The sequence below is a fragment of the Colius striatus genome, chromosome 18, assembly GCF_028858725.1.
Source record: "Colius striatus isolate bColStr4 chromosome 18, bColStr4.1.hap1, whole genome shotgun sequence".
Taxonomy (NCBI): Eukaryota; Metazoa; Chordata; class Aves; order Coliiformes; family Coliidae; genus Colius; species Colius striatus.
Genome location: NC_084776.1, coordinates 11,140,612 through 11,156,963, shown reverse-complemented (window position 1 = coordinate 11,156,963; position 16,352 = coordinate 11,140,612). Strand labels below are relative to the sequence as shown.

The 16,352-nt window shown below is 55.3% G+C and overlaps 2 protein-coding genes across 2 annotated transcripts in view; one reads left to right on the top strand and one right to left on the bottom strand.

Annotated features, from left to right (window-relative positions):
• Positions 1–4,461: 4,461 nt before the first annotated feature.
• On the bottom strand, positions 4,462–7,906 carry LOC133627198 (uncharacterized). The gene is made up of 2 exons (XM_062011096.1): positions 7,813–7,906; positions 4,462–5,142 (listed from the first exon to the last, which is right to left on the bottom strand). The coding sequence occupies exons 1-2, from the start codon at positions 7,813–7,815 to the stop codon at positions 4,462–4,464; spliced, it is 684 nt and encodes a 227-aa protein (XP_061867080.1). The 5' UTR covers positions 7,816–7,906.
• Positions 7,907–8,528: 622 nt separating this feature from the next.
• The window catches only part of LOC104561974 (protoheme IX farnesyltransferase, mitochondrial), a 116,323-nt gene continuing 108,499 nt past the window's right edge, over positions 8,529–16,352 (top strand). The window contains exons 1-3 of the mRNA XM_062011009.1: positions 8,529–8,609; positions 12,093–12,217; positions 13,965–14,289. Of these exons, the coding sequence (XP_061866993.1) occupies positions 8,567–8,609; positions 12,093–12,217; positions 13,965–14,289 (493 nt within the window). The 5' untranslated portion in view covers positions 8,529–8,566. The remainder of the gene's footprint in view (positions 8,610–12,092; positions 12,218–13,964; positions 14,290–16,352) is intronic.

Sequence of the window (16,352 nt, the reverse complement as noted above, 5' to 3'; positions counted from 1 at the left end):
GCAAGCACAAGGTTGACAGTGGGGCTTCAGTCACAGTTTTCCCTGGGAGTGTTGAGGAGCTGTCTCCCTTCACCTCAGTGATGCAGCAGATGGTTAATTAGGGATGTGGGAGTGTTAGCAGTGGACCTGATTCAACCTCCATTTAAGTCAATGGAAGCATTTGTTGATTGATTTCAGTAAGAGCTGGTTCGGGGTTTAAGTTTCACGATGTAAAGTAATACAACCAGTGCCCTGAAGTTCAACTGAGTCATCTGAAAGTGCAGAATTCACAAATTACATATAATTCTAAAGCATAATCTGCAGATACCTTCTACACTACACTACACTTGATCATGGTTACAAATACATGAAGGGTGTGTGTCAGGAGGATGGAGCCAGGCTGTGCTCAGTGATGGCCAATGATGGGACGAGGGGTAACGGGCACAAGCTGGAACAGAAGAGGTTCCAAAGAGACATAAGGACAAACTTGTTCCCTGTTGAGGTGAGGGAGCCCTGGCAGGGGCTGCTCAGATGGGCTGTGGAGGCTCCTTCTCTGGAGACATTCCAACCCAGCTGGATGAGTCCCTGTGTGCCCTGCTCTAGGTGGTGCTGCTCTGGCAGGGGGGTTGCACTGGATCAGCTTTGCAGGTCCCTGCCAGCCCTGGAGACTCTGTGGTTCTGTGATGCAGCCATGGTTGTGCTGCATCACACACCAGGCTGGGCAGGAATGCAGACAGTGCAAGTTGTCCTTTCCTGACTTGACTCAGCAGATGACTGTAGGACCTTCTGTGTTGGGAAGGCTTTGAGTGGTTGGCAAAGGTGCCTCTGGACAACCATGAACTTCCACTGCTGGGGAAGGAGGAGGTGGCCACAGAGGCTCCAGAGGGTGTAGGGACAGGATTCAAAGCCACTGTCACGTGGCAGATCACTTCTCAAAACCATGCTCCCAACCCTCCAAGGCCACAACATCCCTGCACACCTGGCTGAGGTGGCAAGAAACATGGAGAAAACCTGCATCCAAGCAGTGAGAGATAAGCTCTGCCTGAGATCCAGGGGACAAGTCCATTTGCTCCCTCTTCATTTAGTTTTGGAGAACGAGTAGGAAAAATACCTCGAAGAAGCTGTGAAGATTTGTGAGAGGCCTTCTGTGAATGAAACTGTAAGAAAAGTGCAGAAGCTCTGTCAGTGGAAGCAGAAGTGAAAGAGCAGTGCTTGGACTTGGCAAGGGAGAAGCCTGGAGATGCCTGGGGAAGGTAAATGGGAGATGCTGGAGCTGCTCAGTCCGAAATCTACATTCAAGGAAGAGAAGCAAAGGCATCCAAAATGAGAGCAATAAAGAGTGAGAATTGCTTGCAGGAGCTGGAGCCCACAGTGACTGAATTAGGACTGTCTGGGCATCGTTTGGGATGAGGAGGAAGCTGAAGGTGTTTGTTGGAACCTGGCACAGGGGGGTGCATGGTGCTCAGCCAGCCCCTGTGCAGGGACAGGAGACAGGGGCTGAGCAGATGGGTGCTGTCGTGCGTGTCATCACAGCGTGAGAACTACTGGGGCTGAGCACTGCCTGGCAGGCAAAATGCTGCTGAGGGAGGAAAACCAAGTCAGAAAGAGGAGCCCTGCCAATATGGGTGCTGCAAGGTGGGGTTTAAACCTAATGAAAGCAAGGGGGTGGAGAGGGTGATGAACTGACAGGGAGGGCAACTCATGGCCTTGGGGTGAGCAGAGAAGAGTGATGAGGCAAAAGAGGGGGAGGAAGAAAGAGCCATCCTAAAGGTCTCCTAGCATGCACAAACTGCTCCCAGAGAGCTGGTGGTGGGCAGAAGCAGAGAGATACTGGCTGTGGTGGGGATACTGGGCTCTCAGGCTTGGAGAGGCTGGGTGCCTCAAGCCCTTCTGCACAGCATTGCCTGGGGCTCTTCTGCCACTGCTGGAGAAGGTCTGCAGGCAAAAGCACTTAATAGTGAGTTAGTGGGACACAGCTTTGCATCTGGTGCTGAGAAGCTGCGAGGTGAGCACTGGTGGGCTTTGTGCAGCTAATGGCCATGTCTGTGGAGAGCCACTCTGCAGGGTGCTGCCTGCCTGCCCTGCTCACAGGCTGAGGCACTTCCACAAAACAGTTAATGTCTGTGTACCCAGCACTTCCTGAGCAGTGGCTGAGTATAGGAGATCAGTTATGCAAGCTATTTCTTCAGTTTTAATCTGATTTCCTCCCCCTGCCCTTAATAAATCTTATTTTTATTAGATCTTTTCAGTCCTAGGCAGCTTGGGAATTTGACATAGATTTTGCAGGGAAGGAAAGCCCTGTGCAAGAAGGTGTGTGGGGGGAAAGCAGAAAGAGGCTCTGGAGACACTTGAGCAGCAATTCTCAGCTGAAAGAGCACAGGACACAGGTCCTTGGCTTCAGAATGTTGTTTTCAGGGCAAAGGGAAATATTTCCTGCTGGAAATAGCTATTGTTGACTCTGGCTGAGAACGTTAAGTGATAAGAGGTATCACTGCTTATCAGACACAGCAATGTCAGGGTGAGCTAAAGAGGGATGGCTGCTGTGATGGGGAAGCTGCAGTGGGTTCTGTAGCTCCTTTGCCAATCTGTGTGGCTGGTTGCTGCTGCTTTAAGGCAAGTCTTGCCATTTACTAGGGGTGATTCCCCCCATACTGCTCATCTCGAGTCACCTGGGTGTTCACTTCCCATTGCCTGGCTGTTTGCACCAGATTTGATGTCAACTCCAGGCCTGATCACAGCTGAATTTGCACCAGCTTTTAAAGCCTGTGCTCCACTGCAGGTGTGGAGCAAGCAACACAGGGCTTGCCAAAAAATGGCATAGCACAGGGTCAGCACAAGGCCACCTGTGACAGCTGGGGATGGGCAGTGGTTTCTAGCTTCTCCTGGCTTCCTATGGTGTATATGAGCTCTACTCTGGGAAAGGAATGAGCTTGGTGCACCACTTTGAGAAAGGCTACTGAGCCCTGATCTACCAGGACTACTATTTCCCTTCTTCTTGGAAGCTTTAACTACTCCAAACCACTGGGACTGGGATGGTGGAAGGGTTTGGGGGTTTTGATGTGGGTTTGTTTTGGTTTTTTTACCCTGCTACTTTCCTCTTGGGAGTTATTTACTGAGGGCAAGTCTTTGATAGCATGGAACTGGCATGCTTCAGGCTGTTGGTACCAGTATATTTTGTTCCTGGTTGAGAAGTTTCTTTAAAACCAAAATATATTTATGAGCCAGCCTTGCATTGACACAAAGTTTGTGTATCACAAATGCTGACGTGTAGAAAATCATAGAACTCCCCAAGACCCATGCCATTGAGAGCTGGGCAGAGAGGAGGTTCACCAAGGGCAAGGGCAGAGTCCTGCACCTGGGAAGGAACAACCCCATCACCAGCACAGGGACTGACCTGATGGAGAGCAGCTCCAGGAGAGGGACCTGGGAGTGCTGGGGGATAATAAACTGACCATGAGCAGCAACCTGCCCTCGTGGGCAAGAATCTAATGGCAGCCTGGGGGCAGCAAGCAGAGTGTGGGCAGCAGGTAAAGGGAGGTTCTGCTCCCCCTCTGCTCTGCCCTGCTGAGGCCTCATCTGGAGTCCTGTGGCCAGTTCTGGGCTCCCCAGCTCCAGAGAGACAGGGAAGTGCTGGAGAGAGGCCAGTGCAGGGACACCAAGATGAGCAGGGGACTGGAGCATCTTCCTTCTGAGGAAAGGCTGTGGGACCTGGGGCTGTTCAGTCTGGAGAAGAGGAGACTGAGGGGGGAGCTCATTAATAGCTACAGATACTTCACTGGTGGGTGTCAGGAAGCTGGGGCAGCACTTTTTTCTGTTGTATCCAATGACAGGACAAGGGGTGATGGGATGAAGCTGGAACACAAAAAGTTCCCCTTAAACTTAAGGAAAAACTTCTTCAGTGTTTGAGTGAGGGAGCCCTGGCCCAGGCTGCCCAGGGAGGGTGTGGAGGCTCCTTCTCAGGAGGTTTTTAAACTTCACCTGGACACGTTCCTGTGTGACCTGATCTAGGTGGGACCTGCTTTGGCAGGGGGTTGGACTGGATGGTCTCTAAAGGTCCCTTCCAACCCCCACCATTCTGTGATTCATTACAAGTGACTCAAGGAACTACTTGACATGTCATGAGAATCAGCAGGAGTTTCTGTCCACTCAAGATGATACAAGCCCTGTCTCAAGGAGCTCTCAGCAGGTATATAACTGTGGTGGTGCCCAGAGATCTTTTGCTCAGTCTGGATAACTTAAGCAATCAATCCTTACAGTCTGGCTTGGCCTTCAGTACTTTTAGTTCATTTTATCTGTTATTTCTGTGTTTCTGATATGTCCCAGTGCTCTTTGCTTTGGACACCATTTCTGTAACTGACTGTGCCCCCAAAAAACAAATAGAGCTTCATCTGACCAGGGCAGAATTGCACTTCCCCCGTGGTGTGTTACTGAACTACACAACAGTCACAGGAAAGGTTACTGCAGTAACAGCAGGATGCCAGCTTATTTATTCTGCAATTGGCTTTTCGAGTCCCCTTTGTGCCAGTACCTCAGGTCTCTGTGCAGCTCTGTCAATGCCACCAAGTACCTCAGGTCTCTGTGCAGCTCTACCATCAATGTCACCAAGTACCTCAGGTCTCTGTGGAGCTCTGTCAATGCCACCAAGTACCTCAGGTCTCTGTGCAGCTGTACCATCAATGTCACCAAGTACCTCAGGTCTCTGTGCAGCTCTGTCAATGCCACCAAGTACCTCAGGTCTCTGTGCAGCTCTACCATCAATGTCACCAAGTACCTCAGGTCTCTGTGGAGCTCTGTCAATGCCACCAAATACCTCAGGTCTCTGTGCAGCTCTGTCAATGCCACCAAGTATCTCAGGTCTCTGTGCAGCTCTGTCAATGCCACCAAGTACCTCATGTCTCTGTGGAGCTCTACCATCAATGCCACCAAGTACCTCATGTCTCTGTGGAGCTCTGTCAATGTCACCAAGTACCTCAGGTCTCTGTGCAGCTCTGTCAATGTCACCAAGTACCTCAGGTCTCTGTGGAGCTCTGTCAATGCCACCAAATACCTCAGGTCTCTGTGCAGCTCTGTTAATGCCACCAAGTACCTCAGGTCTCTGTGGAGCTCTACCATCAATGCCACCAAGTACCTCAGGTCTCTGTGGAGCTCTGTCAATGTCACCTTCTGTGGAGCAAGGAAAAGATCAGATTTTTAGTCAATCTTTTAAATCATTTTCTGACAGCAGATCAGTCCTACAAGAAGCCTTGTTGGTGTTACAAGTAAGAGGAGGAGAGATATTGAGATTAAAGTCTAATCATAGTTTGCTGTCTCCACAAATTTGCCCTTTCATGTATCAAACTTGCATTCTGCTGCTGAGATCTAATTAAGCCCCACCAATCAGATTTATGATGGTGCTAATAGGAAAAAGGATCGTAGAATGCTGTTAATAGGTGCTCCATAATTAACATTAATGGGAGTCCTGTGGTTAAATGCCCCTTGTATCACCCTGCAGACAGAGGTGGAGTGTTCACACCTGCGAGGGAGCTGCAGGAGATACCGAGCAATCACCCATCCTAGCAACCAGCAAAACAGCCAGAGCTGCCTCAGGGATGGCTCTGCCCCACGGCAGGGCTGGGCCTTGCAGCCCTGTGACAGCAGAGCCCGCTGCACCCCTCCTGTGATGCTGGAGCCTCGCTTCCCCGAGCTGGACGGCGGGAGCTGAGGGGGAGGGTGCTGAGCGCTCCCTGGAGGGGCTGGAGCCCCGTTTCTGCAGCCCCTGGCCCAGGTGCTTTCTGGAGCCCTCGGGATTTTGTGGAGGCAGCTTCTGCTGAACCAGCCCTTTGCAGGCCTGACCCTTTGGTGGAGAGAGCCAAAGCCTGTGGAGCCACTGAGATACAACTCCGACATTTGGATACTTGTGTCCACGAGAAGTCCCGAGATGGTTCTTCCCCTCTAGGAGTGGCTTCAGTGGTTAAACCCCATCAGGCACGTGGCAGTCTGTGTGCCCTAAATCATCCTTATGGTTTCACAGGAGGTGTTGCTCTGTCTTGAGGCCCGTGGATAACATTTGCCTTAATTAGAACAGTAGCACTGTCCCCTCCTCTCTCCAGGGGTGCGATTTATCGCCGAGCGAAAAGCAATGAAAACCATTAAACTTTAACACAGAACACTTGGCTGCCTCAGCCTTTTCCTTTCTGACCCAAGCTGCCCTAAAACCAACCAGCCCCTCCAGCCCCCTGTGTAACCCCTGTGTGTGTTTGCTATGGGATGGTTATGCTGTTTTTGCAGGTGTAAATTTCAGTCGAGGCCGAATCTGTGCAACAAGGGCCACAGCCAGGAACTGGGACGTGATATGTGCTCAGCGAGGGGAACTCGGAGCAAGGCAGGATATTAACTGCAAGAAATGTGAAGTCCTAATTTCTCCCCAGCTCCCCAAATAGAGGGAGGAAATAGATGCTTCAAAGTCGGATGTTCTTGGTGAATTAGAGAGTGTTTTCATTTTATCTTCCTAATAATGACTGAAGATTACTTTTGCATGAATTTGAGCCCTATAAAGAAAGGGAAGCCTGGGGAGATGGCTCTAAGGAAGATTTCTGTGTTAAAATATGGAGAATGATTTTCAAAAGCATTTAAGTGACTTATGGCCTACATCTCCTGAACTTAAACTCTTAAGAGAAAACATTTTAAAGATGCCTGGGGGTGCAATTACACTTTACAGCCTGAGCAGTCCTAACCCTTCCCTTTCTGTTCAGACTCCAGCCCTCCTCCTCTGTGCCTCGCACCAGCCTGCAGCCCACAGACCCTGTGCAGCCCGAGTTCTGCTACACCAGCTCCATCAGCTTTCTTTTTTCCCCTTTCAGGTTGGAAAGTTTGACTCAGCTTCACAAAGGACCCAGCCAGCCCCAGAGGAGAGGAGACTGAGGGGTGACCTCATTCATGGTTACAAATCCATCAAGGGTGGGTGTGAGGAGGCTGGAGCCAGGCTGTGCTCAGTGATGGCCAATGACAGGACAAGGGGCAACGGGCACAAGCTGGAACAGAAGAGGTTCCAAAGAGACACAAGGAAAAGCTTGTTCCCTGTTGAGGTGAGGGAGCACTGGCAGGGGCTGCCCAGATGGGCTGTGGAGGCTCCTTCTCTGGGGACATTCCAACCCAGCTGGATGAGTCCCTGTGTGCCCCGCTCTAGGTGCTGCTGCTCTGGCAGGGAGGTTGCACTGGATGAGCTTTCCAGGTCCCTTCCAGCCCTTGGGATTCTGTGAGATGACAGGTGGGTCAGCTCTTCAATGTGACCTTCTGTGCCACACAACTTCACCCGAGGGCTACAGAAACCAAACCTCTAATAACCAGAGTTTACTTTAGGAACTACACATTTTGCTTCACATTTTTTAACCAAACCTTTGTCTCTTTTGGGGAATGAGACTCCATACCCTCAAGAATTAGTTAATTTTTATTACACCTCTCTTGGCTGCTTCACAAGTATGAAGTGACCTCCCCAGGAGCTGCGTGGCACCCCTTGCTCTGCCCCGGGTGCCACAGCAACTGCGCAGCTGTTAGAATACGGAGGCTGGGAGGCAGGCGAGGGCACTGCAAGCTGTGCAGAGACAAGCAGCGCTGAGGCTGCCCTGGCCGGACTCTGGGCTCAACTCTGGCCCCAACCCTCAGCGCACCATGTCCCACCGCCCCACACTGTGTCCCAGCACCCCACACCACGTCCCACCGCCCTGCACTGCGTCCCACCGTCCCGCACCGTGTCCCAACACCCCACACCACGTCCCACCGCCCCGCACCGCGTCTCGCCATCCCGCCCGCCGCAGCACCCCACACCACGTCCCACCGCCCCGCACCGCGTCTCACCATCCCGCCGGCCGCAGCACCCCGCGAGTGGGGCGGGAGGCTCCCGGGGCACCTGGTCTGGCCGCTCCCAGCCCCGCACGGCCCCAGCCCTGCTGCCCCCTGCCACTCACGGCCCCACACCCGCACGGCCCCAGCCCCGCTGCTCCCAGCCCCGCACGTTCCAGCACAGCCCAGCCCCAGCCCCGCCGCTCCCAGCCCCGCCCGGCCCCAGAACGGCACAGCTCCAGCCCCGCCGCTCCCATCCCCGCACGGCTCCAGCCCCACACGGCCCAGCCCCGCCGCTCCCAGCCCCGCACGGCCCCAGCCCCGCCGCTCCCAGCCCCGCACGGCCCAGCCCCGCCGCTCCCAGTCCCGCACAGCCCCAGCCCCGCACGGCCCAGCCCCGCCGCTCCCAGCCCCGCACGGCCCAGCCCCGCACGCTCCAGCACAGCCCAGCCCCAGCACCGCCGCTCCCAGCCCCGCCCGGCCCCAGAACGGCACGGCTCCAGCCCCGCCGCTCCCAGCCCCGCACGGCCCAGCCCCGCACGGCTCCAGCCCCGCACGGCCCAGCCCTGCCACTCCAGCCCCGCCACTCCCAGCCCCGCACGGCCCAGCCCCGCCCGGTTCCAGCCCCGCCGCTCCCGCCTCCCGGGCAGCGCAGGGCGCCGGAAGCCTCGACCCGGAAGGCGTTTGGAGGTCGTGCCGGGCAAGATGTCGGCGCCCAGGCGGCGCGGGGAGCGGTGAGGGCAGCGGCGGCGGGAGCGGCCCCGCGGCCATGAGCGCTGCCCGCCGCTGCGGCCCGGCCCGGGCGCTGCCAGGTACGGCCGCGGGATGCGGGGAGACCGCGGGCAGCGCCGGGCTCAGGGGCAGGGCGGCGGGGGCTGAGGCTGGGCCAGCTGTGAGTGGTGCCCGGGGGCTGAGGCTGGGCCAGCCCGGGGCTGTGAGTGGTGCCCGGGGCTGTGAGTGGTGCCCTGGGGCTGTGAGTGGTGCCCGGGGCTGTGAGTGGTGCCCGGGGCTGTGAGTGGTGCCCGGGGCTGTGAGTGGTGCCCGGGGGCTGAGGCTGGGCCAGCCCGGGGCTGTGAGCGGTGCCCGGGGGCTGTGAGTGGTGCCCGGGGCTGTGAGTGGTGCCCGGGGCTGTGAGTGGTGCCCTGGGGCTGTGAGTGGTGCCCGGAGCTGTGAGTGGTGCCCTGGGGCTGTGAGTGGTGCCCGGCGGCTGAGGCTGGGCCAGCCCGGGGCTGTGAGCGGTGCCCGGGGGCTGTGAGCGGTGCCCGGGGGCTGTGAGCGGTGCCCGGGGCTGTGAGCGGTGCCCGGGGCTGTGAGCGGTGCCGGGGGCTGTGAGCGGTGCCCGGGGGCTGAGGCTGGGCCAGCCCGGGGCTGTGAGTGGTGCCCTGGGCTGTGAGTGGTGCTCGGGGGCTGTGAGCGGTGCCCGGGGCTGTGAGTGGTGCCCGGAGCTGTGAGTGGTGCCGGGGGCTGTGAGTGGTGCCCGGGGGCTGTGAGTGGTGCCCGGGGCTGTGAGTGGTGCCCGGGGACTGTGAGTGGTGCCCGGGGGCTGTGAGTGGTGCCCTGGGCTGTGAGTGGTGCCGGGGGCTGTGAGTGGTGCCGGGGGCTGTGAGTGGTGCCCGGGGGCTGTGAGTGGTGCTCGGGGGCTGTGAGTGGTGCCCGGGGACTGTGAGTGGTGCCCGGGGGCTGTGAGTGGTGCCCTGGGCTGTGAGTGGTGCCGGGGGCTGTGAGTGGTGCCGGGGGCTGTGAGTGGTGCCCGGGGGCTGTGAGCGGTGCCCGGGGCTGTGAGCGGTGCCCGGGGCTGTGAGCGGTGCCGGGGGCTGTGAGCGGTGCCCGGGGGCTGAGGCTGGGCCAGCCCGGGGCTGTGAGCGGTGCCCGGGGGCTGTGAGCGGTGCCCGGGGCTGTGAGCGGTGCCGGGGGCTGTGAGCGGTGCCCGGGGGCTGAGGCTGGGCCAGCCCGGGGCTGTGAGTGGTGCCCTGGGCTGTGAGTGGTGCTCGGGGGCTGTGAGCGGTGCTCGGGGGCTGTGAGCGGTGCCCGGGGCTGTGAGCGGTGCCCGGGGCTGTGAGTGGTGCCGGGGGCAGTGAGTGGTGCCCGGGGGCAGTGAGTGGTGCTCGGGGGCAGTGAGTGGTGCCCGGGGGCAGTGAGTGGTGCCCGGGGCAGTGAGTGGTGCCCGGGGGCTGTGAGTGGTGCCGGGGGCTGTGAGTGGTGCCGGGGGCTGTGAGCGGTGCCTGGGGCTGTGAGCGGTGCCCTGGGCTGTGAGTGGTGCCGGGGGCTGTGAGTGGTGCCCGGGGGCTGAGGCTGGGCCAGCCCGGGGCTGTGAGTGGTGCCCGGGGGCTGTGAGCGGTGCCTGGGGCTGTGAGCGGTGCCCGGGGCTGTGAGTGGTGCCGGGGGCTGTGAGTGGTGCCCGGGGGCTGAGGCTGGGCCAGCCCGGGGCTGTGAGTGGTGCCCGGGGGCAGTGAGTGGTGCCCGGGGGAGTGAGTGGTGCCGGGGGCTGTGAGTGGTGCCCGGGGGCTGTGAGTGGTGCCCGGGGGCAGTGAGTGGTGCCCGGGGGCAGTGAGTGGTGCCCGGGGCTGTGAGTGGTGCCCGGGGGCTGTGAGTGGTGCCCGGGGGCTGTGAGTGGTGCCGGGGGCTGTGAGTGGTGCCCGGGGGCTGTGAGTGGTGCCCGGAGCTGTGAGTGGTGCCGGGGGCTGTGAGTGGTGCCCGGGGGCTGTGAGTGGTGCCCGGGGCTGTGAGTGGTGCCCGGGGACTGTGAGTGGTGCCCGGGGGCTGTGAGTGGTGCCCTGGGCTGTGAGTGGTGCCGGGGGCTGTGAGTGGTGCCCGGGGGCTGTGAGTGGTGCTCGGGGGCTGTGAGTGGTGCCCGGGGACTGTGAGTGGTGCCCGGGGGCTGTGAGTGGTGCCCGGGGACTGTGAGTGGTGCCCTGGGCTGTGAGTGGTGCCGGGGGCTGTGAGTGGTGCCGGGGGCTGTGAGTGGTGCCCGGGGGCTGTGAGTGGTGCCCGGAGCTGTGAGTGGTGCCGGGGGCTGTGAGTGGTGCCCGGGGGCTGTGAGTGGTGCCCGGGGCTGTGAGTGGTGCCCGGGGACTGTGAGTGGTGCCCGGGGGCTGTGAGTGGTGCCCTGGGCTGTGAGTGGTGCCGGGGGCTGTGAGTGGTGCCGGGGGCTGTGAGTGGTGCCCGGGGGCTGTGAGTGGTGCTCGGGGGCTGTGAGTGGTGCCCGGGGACTGTGAGTGGTGCCCGGGGGCTGTGAGTGGTGCCCGGGGACTGTGAGTGGTGCCCTGGGCTGTGAGTGGTGCCGGGGGCTGTGAGTGGTGCCGGGGGCTGTGAGTGGTGCCCGGGGGCTGTGAGTGGTGCCGGGGGCTGTGAGTGGTGCCCGGGGGCTGTGAGTGGTGCTCGGGGGCTGTGAGTGGTGCCCGGGGGCTGTGAGTGGTGCCCGGGGACTGTGAGTGGTGCCCTGGGCTGTGAGTGGTGCCGGGGGCTGTGAGTGGTGCCGGGGGCTGTGAGTGGTGCCGGGGGCTGTGAGTGGTGCCCGGGGCTGTGAGTGGTGCCCGGGGCTGTGAGTGGTGCCCTGGGCTGTGAGTGGTGCCCGGGGGCTGTGAGTGGTGCCCGGGGCTGCTCCAGGTGGGCTGTGCGGGGCCCGGGTATCCCGGTGTGAGTGCTGTTGTACGGGGCTGTGCAGAGCCCGGGTGTCGCCGTGTATCGTATGGATATAGGTGCTGTAGCACACGGGTGCCTGCTCACAGAACTCTAAGGGCTGGAAGGGGCCGCGAAAGCTCATCCAGTGCAGCCCCCTGGCCCAGGAGGGCCAGCTAGAGTGGGGCACACATAATGATGTGGTGGGTTGGGTGCTGCTACAGTCAGCTGCTTCCTTCCAGCGCTGCTTGTGCCTTTTGCCAGGATGCTACCTTTGTGGGTAGCACGCAGAGGTGGCAATGGAACAGTAAACTGAAAATGCAGCTCTGGGGAGCTGTGAGGCTTCAGAGGAAACCCCAAAACCATCAGGGCAAACCCACACTTGAGTTCACTCACCTGGAGCCTGCAAACATCCCAACCCAGCTGGGTGAGTCCCTGTGTGCCCTGCTCTAGGTGGTGCTGCTCTGGCAGGGGGGTTGCACTGGATGAGCTTTCCAGGTCCCTTCCAGCCCTTGAGACTGTGTGTTCCTCCCCAGCCAAGCAACCCTGGCTCATGTTTGTTGGGGTGTCTTGAGTCACAGCTGACAGTAGAGACTAGTCTGAATGAGAAGCAAACTCAGTGGCAGAGAAGGAACTGGAATCTCATGTTCTCTGTTTTGCTTTCCTTCCTCAAACAGGGTTATTTGCCTGGCACCTGAGGAGCACTGGAGTCTGGCACGTGCCGTGCCCCTTCGTGCCTCTGTGCCCTGCAGCCAGCGGCAGGGTCATTGCGTTCCAGTGCTTTAACCTCCTCAAGCGAATGGTAAGCCAGGGAGTCCATTATCCCGTGTTTCTTTAACTTGCTTTGTCCCATGTGATGAATCAAAATGGAGATCAGTTGATAAAAAGAACATTTCTCTCATCAGCCAAGCTCAGGCAATCCCCAGCATCTCCCTTTCTGCCCTGCATCAGGGCAGCTAAAGCATTTGAGATTGGAGGAAACCCGCTGTATCGAGGAGCAGTGCTCGTGCTGCAGCGTGTCCTCTAACTCACAGAGGCCTTCCTGGGCCTGTGAAACAACTGCTCAGCTCCTGTGGAGAAACATCAGATGATTTACAGAGTTATTATAAAGACAGTGACAAGGAAGTCAGCTCTTGGCCAGCAGTCAGACAGGAGGTGGATGGAACTCACTTGTGGAGGAAGTGTGCTCTGACTGAGATGTTAATCAGTATGTTGGAATCAAACCTCTGAAGCTAGTTAACTGAATGGATTGCGTTCTGGGGTGTGCTGGTAGTTTTAGCTGTTAGAGAGCTGTAATTATCAGTCAAAGTCTTAAAACTGTATCTTCATAGAAGATACAGCTTAGAAGCTGTATCATATGCCAGAGGAAGGCAGCAAAAGACATGCTGCACTTCCCTGACTTGTGTCCTGTTTGTGGTATTTTGGGGCTATACCTATGGAATATGGCTGAAACTAAGTTTTATAGCTAATGACTGCTTTGGCTGCAGGGAGCAGGAACATCTGCTGGGGTCTTTTTGAGCTTCAGTCCTCTGTGAGGCAAATGATGACATCTCAGTCATGCTCCTGGGGATCACCACCACTTCAAACATTCCTTGGTTTTGCTCTTGCTTTGGTCTGTGTTCACATCACTCACTTTCACATCCCTCTTCCTCGTTGTAATTAATAATGTCTGCTTTAAACCATTATTAGTTGAAAGCACAGTCTTTATACCTGTCTCTTGGGCTTGAAATATATGAAACATTGCAGGAAAGAATCACAGAATCTCAAGGGCTGGAAGGGACCTGGAAAGCTCATCCTGTGCAACCCCCCTGCCAGAGCAGCACCACCTAGAGCAGGGCACACAGGAACTCATCCAGCTGGGTCGGAATGTCTCTAGAGAAGGAGCCTCCACAGCCCATCTGGGCAGCCCCTGCCAGTGCTCCCTCACCTCAACAGGGAAGAAATTCTTCCTTGTGTTTCTTTGGAACCTCTTCTGTTCTAGCTAAATGCTAGAACTCCTGTAGAAAATTGTTGTCTAGTTCGTTAGCATCAAGTTGGGCTTAAATAGTAACAGTGGGAGATCGCTGTGTGCCATGGGAGGTGGATTGTGTTTTCTGGTATTCTTCTGATTTCTTTTTTTTCCATATCTTAAAGATGTAAAAAGTTTAGTGCTCACCTTTGGAGACTGGAGTTATGGGATGTGGCTGCCCTTTTGTTTAAAGGTGAATTGATCGATTTTAAATCAAACGGTGTTATCTGGTAGTTTTGCACTCTTAACAAAGTAGAGTTTGCTGTTGGGGCTCTGAGGGGGGAAGTAGTTTTGTCCAGAAGCAGTTCTTCAAGGTTAACTAAACACTATTGATGCAGTTGTGTCTTGGAGAAGCTGCTTTTGTAATACCTTCAAAAACTCTTTTCATGTGTGAAGCAGGTGTGAACATTTGGGTAATTAGATTGTGTCATCACACAACAATTCTCCCAACAATAACAGTCAAACAGCAATAATAGTGAACCTGAAATGGACAGAAATATCTTCTTGACTATTCATCTTTAACTTCTTCCACTCTTTGCAGTACGTAACACAATGCAACAAAGACCTCAGCCAACGAGCCAAACCGAAGTCAGACTCAGTTGCATCTGCTTTTGCTGAGCTTCAGCAACAGGAGCAAGAAAAGAAGGTTGTGTACAAGATTAGACCACTTTCATCTGCTCATCAGCCTTTGCCTGAGACATCCAGCAGAAATGAGTTGGTAGAAATGAAGTCAGCTGTGGAAACTGGAGACTCAGTCACAGCAGTAAGAACAGAATCCAAAGAGGACAGACAATGGAAGGAAATGAAGCTCGAGCTGGGAGATCTACCAGGCATCTTGGCACGCTTGTCCAAAATTAAGCTCACAGGTACTGCTGGTCATTTTTTGACTTCTATGCACCCTGCTTGATAACAGAGTTCTTTAGCATGTTACTGCTGTGTGTATGGTGGTTTTGTATGATCATTCCCACTTTGCTGACACAAAGTAACTGGGTCAGTTCCTTCAGATTTGAGCAGGGAGAAGTTGTTTATGGAAGCATTTAATAGTTTTCCTGTTAAATTTGTTTAAAAACAATGAGGAGCTTGAATCGTATCATCAGCTTTTGGGAATCACAAGCAAGTGTTAGTAGGAAGAATGTGGGGAAACTGTGTTAGGAAGTGAATTTCCAAGTGATATATTGTTTAAAGTGACATTGCTGAAGTTTGCCAACCTTTTGTCTTATTCACTTGCCTTTCACCTGAGTACTGCTTATTGTGAATTTAGTATTAAAAGTACCAACAAAAGATCACAGAATCAGCATGGTGGGAGTTGGAAGGGACCTTTAGAGATCATCCAGTCCAACCCCCCTGCAGAAGCAGGTTCACCTAGATCAGGTCACACAGGAACGTGTCTTGAAGCCCTCCAAGGAAGGAGCCTCCACACCCTCCCTGGGCAGCCTTGGGCCAGGGCTCCCTCACTCAAACACTGAGAGAGTTTTTCCTTACATTCAAATGGAACGTTTTGTGTTCCAGCTTCATCCCATCACCCCTTGTCCTGTTGTTAGATACAACAGAAAAAAGTGCTGCCCCAACCTCCTGACACCTACAGATGATAATCCAAACAGATTCCAGTCTTGTAAAGGGAAATGCTAGAGTGTGACCAATTAAACTGGCTGAAATTAAGGTCTGATTTACTTTTCTAGACAATGAAAGTGTTGTGTCTCTAAACCAGTAGTTTAAGCCCAGCTACATTTTCCCTTGATCTGATAGTAATTCTTAAGAGCTATAAATGACCTCCTTGCCAACAGCTTGTGCTAAATATAACTGTGAAGTGGAAGGATGTGCCCAAAGCCTCACATCGTGTCTGCACCAAGGCCAAGAACAGAAGGATAATTTCTTAACTCTTTCTGTGGTGCTGTCTCCAGAGGCGGAAAGAAATTCTTCCTAATAAAACTTTTTCTTTGCCAAAACAATTTATTCTAATAAAATTCCAGACTATAGTTTACTTTTTGAAACCTTTCGTCTTGCAGCAGATATATTTTCATTGTTTGTTTCTCGTGGACAAATTCTGCTGCCCACACGCTGTGTACAATGGTCATGGAGAAGCTGTAGAGTTCTCATTGCTTGTGAGACACCTGATGTTTGGACCTAGTAAAACTGATCTTGTGAACTGATCTTTTGAAGAACCTCAAGGCATTTAGTTTGTGCTGCTGAGAGCTGGGTTAGTAGACTGGAGGGATGAAGAGCATGTCTAAAGGGTGGGTGTCAGGAGGTTGGGACATCCCTCTTTTCTATAGTAGATAGTAACAGGACAAGGGGTGATGGGATGAAGCTGGAACACAAAAAGTTCCACTTAAACATAAGAAAAAACTCTTTCCCTGTTCAGGTGAGGGAGCCCTGGCCCAGGCTGCCCAGAGGGGTTGTGGAGGCTCCTTCCTTGGAGGGCTTCAAGACCCGCCTGGACACGTTCCTATGTGACCTGATCTAGGTGAACCTGCTTCTGCAGGGGGGTTGGACTGGATGAGCTCTAAAGGTCCCTTCCAACCCCACCATTCTATGATTCTATGTCTTCAGATACTTTACCATAACACTTTTACTCAATGGCATTGGCAGTCTCAAATTGAGACATTTAAAACTCTTCATGACACATCCAGCAGTTACCAGGATCGTTGTACTTCAGATTTGCAACAGCTTTGTGGCTCATAAACCCTCAAATGTTGTCCTTTCTGCTTAGTGCAGGTCTTACCTTTTCTCCCCATGCCGTGCAGTTTGAGCAGTACTCTGTGTCAGTTGGATTCACTGTGGACAACTTGTAAGTGCTGTGTGAACAATTAGCTCTTAGGACAAGGGGCAATGGGGACAAGCTGGAACAGAAGGGGTTCAAAAGAAACACAAGGAAGAATTTCTCCTCTGTTGAGGTGAGGGAGCACTGGCAGGGGCTGCCCAGATGGGC